The 4174-nt window shown below is 40.4% G+C and overlaps 1 protein-coding gene across 2 annotated transcripts; it reads right to left on the bottom strand.

Moving 5' to 3' along the window:
- Nucleotides 1–345: 345 nt before the first annotated feature.
- On the bottom strand, nucleotides 346–3920 carry LOC149384716 (mitochondrial-processing peptidase subunit alpha-like). 2 transcript variants are annotated; one of them, XR_016301362.1, is made up of 14 exons: nucleotides 3821–3920; nucleotides 3468–3698; nucleotides 3093–3389; nucleotides 2841–3008; nucleotides 2296–2463; nucleotides 2120–2200; nucleotides 1943–2009; nucleotides 1760–1857; nucleotides 1352–1424; nucleotides 1207–1277; nucleotides 1045–1094; nucleotides 843–955; nucleotides 647–749; nucleotides 346–545 (listed from the first exon to the last, which is right to left on the bottom strand). XR_016301362.1 is itself a non-coding variant. In XM_089626593.1 (13 exons), exons 1-13 carry the CDS (start codon nucleotides 3857–3859, stop codon nucleotides 697–699), a joined length of 1509 nt encoding a protein of 502 aa, XP_089482719.1. In that variant the 5' UTR covers nucleotides 3860–3920; the 3' UTR covers nucleotides 346–696. The 2 variants fall into 2 exon arrangements, 1 of the variants encoding a protein (XP_089482719.1); XM_089626593.1 differs by having other exon boundaries at nucleotides 346–749.
- Between the last annotated feature and the right edge of the window lie 254 nt (nucleotides 3921–4174).

Genomic DNA, 4174 nt, shown 5'->3' with positions numbered 1-4174 from the left:
TAGTTAAAGACAAAAGTATTCAGCTATTGCTAAAAAAATCGATGTAATTTAATGTCAAATCATGATTAACTAGCTAGGACATAAATAAAGCATTGGGTCGAACTAGCTTAAGCTGATTTTCCGCCTATATGTGTGTGTGCTTGGTCATTAGAAGAAATTTTAAAAGGACAGTCGTTGCACATATTGGATTCTGATGGAGATGCTTTGTAGGAGTGGCTTGAATTGGACACCTCGATCCAAAAAACACCAAACACCATAGGTTTGCTAATGGGCATAGAGTTTGCGGACTATCGGATTGCCCCTTGTACGGGATATGATTTGAAAAGAGTTTGGCCCTTTACCATGTCCAAAAAATAAAAATAAAAACGCATCAAGATGTTGGGGCACTGAAACGGCCATTTTGTTCTTTAAAGTTTGAAAAACAGAATAAAAAATTAAATTAGTGCTTCTTCCCATTTCTTTTGGGAAAACTAGCGAAATGCAAAATTTCCACTGATCATCAATCACTTGAGGTCGGGCATGCCCAATTATCCCGATCGATGAAGCTAGAAAGAAAATATTTATAACAATTAAAAAATAAATAATAATAAGATTACTCAAACGAGAGCAGAAATATATATCGCAAAAACTTTATTTAAATTTGAACCTTGCAGATCAAGAAAATAACAGCAACGAGCTCAATATGCAGAGCAGGCCTCATCTGACTTTGAAAAAGCAGCTCACGGAATCATAGCTCGGAACATGGATAACTGCAAAAAGGAAAACAAACATATTGGTTTTTGGGGAATGTTCATAATTGGAAAATAGCAAGAGACGTAAAAAAAATTAAGATTTTTTATCACCATCTCCGAAAGATGCCATGGTTAGAGGCGAAGATATGATCTTCCGGGCGATTTTCGTAATGTCATCCAATGTTATTTCTTCTACGGCTGTTAGGAAATGCTCAACCGGCTTCCTGTAAAAAGGATTTAATAGACTAGTTTTAGCACTTCAGTAGCGATAAAAATAAAATGACGAAGAAACCAGTTTGGCTTCCTTGATTACCTCTCTCCGTGTGTCAAAATCTGACGACCCATATCTTCTGATGCAATCGTCTGCAGAGTTTAATGAAACAACACCGTCACAAGTTGGCAATATGAGCGTGTGTGTGTGTATATATATATATATATATAGAGTGAGAGAGACAGAGAGAGAGAGAGAGAATACTCGAGATTCAAGATTCATTAGAACTGCGGACTTTGTAGACTCTTTAGCACGGTTAAGCTGTACTTGGGTGACTGTTAGAAAATAAAAAACAAAAAGGTCAACATAAGAAATTAACAGAGAGAGAGAGAGAGAGAGAGAGAGAGACCTTGTCCAGGTGTAGCGATTGTAAGCAATTCGACGGCTGCTATTTCAACTGCTCTCGAGACGAAGTCAGAGCTCTACAACCACATATCATACACATCTTCAAGTTCAAACACAAAGAATAGCAGAAAGAGAAAGTAACAAAACAAAATGATCAATCATCCAAAAGCTCATTATTGTACGGATTTATAGATCTGAACATATGAGACAATAGTAGAATTTCGACCAAGTTAGCCAACTTCTAACAGTCAAAGAAATTCTCTAGCCATATTAATAGAAGTAATAACTAATATAACTTGCAGTGATAAGCTACTATCATAACATTTTTACCGACAAAAATTTTGTGCACTTTCTAAAATGGCAGTGTCACAATAAACAACAAAAGGATTGTTGATTTATAAACGAGCCTTACAGTGCTAGCGTAAATTCCAAACAACCCGGAGTCATTAAAGATGCTGTTGAATGCAGAGAAGGACTGAATCTCGTGGTGCTCGTTCAAGACCCGGAGATCTGTGTTTTGTGTATATATATATATATATAAAAAGGTTAAGAGACAATCTATCGCAATGAACATGGAAAATTGAGGTAGACTCACACAGCCTCGAGTGCATTCCCTTTCCAGGACCACCCGCAGAGAAAGAACCCCCGCCTCCCATGAGCAACTGCAAAAAAATTTCATAGTTCATGCCACAACGAAAACTGAAATATATACAGATAATAAGCATTGACCACTTCAGGAGAAAAAAAGAACGTTGAGATTAAAATGTGAAACCTGAAGAACAGTCAGAAGGACGGCTTGCTTCTCTTGACGCCAACCACCAGGGACTTCGAAAGCAAGAGCAACATGGGTGCTCTTTCCCAATGAGAAGTAAAGATTAAAAATACATTTTAGCTATGACTACAAGATGATTTCCAAAAATGAGTGATTGGATTTGAGAAGAGTTATACCCCAATATCTGCTTGACGACGATAATCTCCTCCAATGTAGACTGAATTGGGCTCGTCTGGGCGGAGAACACGTGGTAGGTCCGAAAGAAGAGGCTCTGCGATGGATACAAGCTCCTCGTGTTCGACCCCTGATGCAGCCAAAACCATCCTAGGAGCAGTGTAATTTTCCTACAAAAATCCAATAAACACGAGTACATTATTCTTCAATTACTTCTACAGACGAAGAAGAAGAAGAAGAAACAAATGGGCAAGCGAGGAAAAAATAAAGAAGAAGAAGATGCATAGCCAATTGTCTTTTTGGTTGATTAAACATGGGCTACTTTATTTCCCTTTTAAACTGTGGGTTCGACTACCATGGAGTAGAAACATAAAAAATAAACCTCCATGGTTGCATTCATTTTATTATGAATACAACTGAACACAAGAAGGTACAGGGGATATAATAGGTATTACTAGTACTTGTATGGTTGAACAGAGATATCCTTAGGAGCACATAATTCTTGTAATAGCATATAGTTGGTTTAACAAAATATTTTGGGTCTTACAGAAACAAAGTGCTCGAGAGTACTGCCATTAAGTATGTTCAACGAGAACTCGGTGGCCAAAAGAGGATTGGCCAATGCACCAGAATAACCAGCCGAATGAATTGCCTCGAGGAGCAAGCCCTGAGGGTTATTAGACAGTTCTCCGATCTCGCCTCTCATTTTTTCCAGCTTCACAAACAAACAAAACAGAACAAATATTCAATCAAAATGTTGCAAGAAAACACAATCCACCAGCAAGCATTGATCAATCACCTCTTCATTGATCTCCCACTCCATGAAAGCGGGGTTTCTGACATTGTCAACGAGCAGTTCGACCATCTCAGGAACGTGGGTCTTAAGGGCATCGAAGGTGTAACCCATCTGCTCTCTCGAGGCCGAAGCGCCGACATTCCCACCGATCGCTTCGACTTCTCTCACAATCCTGAGATGGCTCCGATTCGTCGTGCTCTTGAAGGCGAGCCGTTCCAGCAAATGCGAAGCCCCGGACGTCCCGGGACCCTCGTAGATAGACCCGCAATCCAGGTACAACCCGATCGAAGCTACCGGATTCTGATCATCAAACATACAAACGTTAAGGGAAAAGAAAATTCAAATTCGCCCAAAATCCTAACTCAATCTCGCGCGCACCGTCGATGTTTCGGAAGCTATTTTGACACCGTTAGGGAGGGTCGTGATCTTCGTCTTGCTTGGCTCGACGTAATCGGGAATCGGCGGAGGTAAAGTAACTCCGGCGAGAGGAAACTCGAGAGGAGGGAGGGAGCTCGTTTTTTCTCCGGTGAGCCAACTGAAAAAGCCACCGGAGGTGGGCCTCGCGGCGACTCCGGTGGCCGTGGCGTACCTCGCGGCACCGGCACGGCTCTGCTCGGAAGAAAAAACTTGTGATCCGATCAGAATCATCGATTACGTAATGCGAGTCTTCAATCTGAAAAACAGCAATGAAAGAAAGGAACTTTTGATGAGATATGGTTAAAAGAAGTGACCTTGAGAGAGCGAAGTCGTGAGGCTGAGATTCTGAGCATGGTCGATGGAGCTGTGTGTGACGGTCGGAGAAGAGAAGAGAAAAGCCCTAAATAATTAACAGTGACCGACTTCTGAATTTGATTTTGAAGGAGTAAGCGAATGCACGTATGAATTTTGATGTCGTTCAAAGTCAGAAGAAAAAGAAGGATGTCGTTTGTCGTTTAAGGCAAATGGTAGAGTGAAATGGGAAAAGGATACTTTTACCCAATTTATTTAAGCAGTAGGCATATATGCCCCATTTTATATTTGTTTCCTAATTAATGCATCTCTTAATGTAAAAGAATGTGAAGCGTTTTCAGGAGAAAAACGTGAAA

The sequence above is a fragment of the Urtica dioica genome, chromosome 9 (genome assembly GCF_054948205.1).
Source record: "Urtica dioica subsp. dioica isolate 48M chromosome 9, U.dioica_male_clone48M_v1_H2, whole genome shotgun sequence".
Taxonomy (NCBI): Eukaryota; Viridiplantae; Streptophyta; class Magnoliopsida; order Rosales; family Urticaceae; genus Urtica; species Urtica dioica.
Note: the sequence above shows the minus strand (reverse complement) of the source record. Positions and strands in the feature narration are given on the sequence as shown.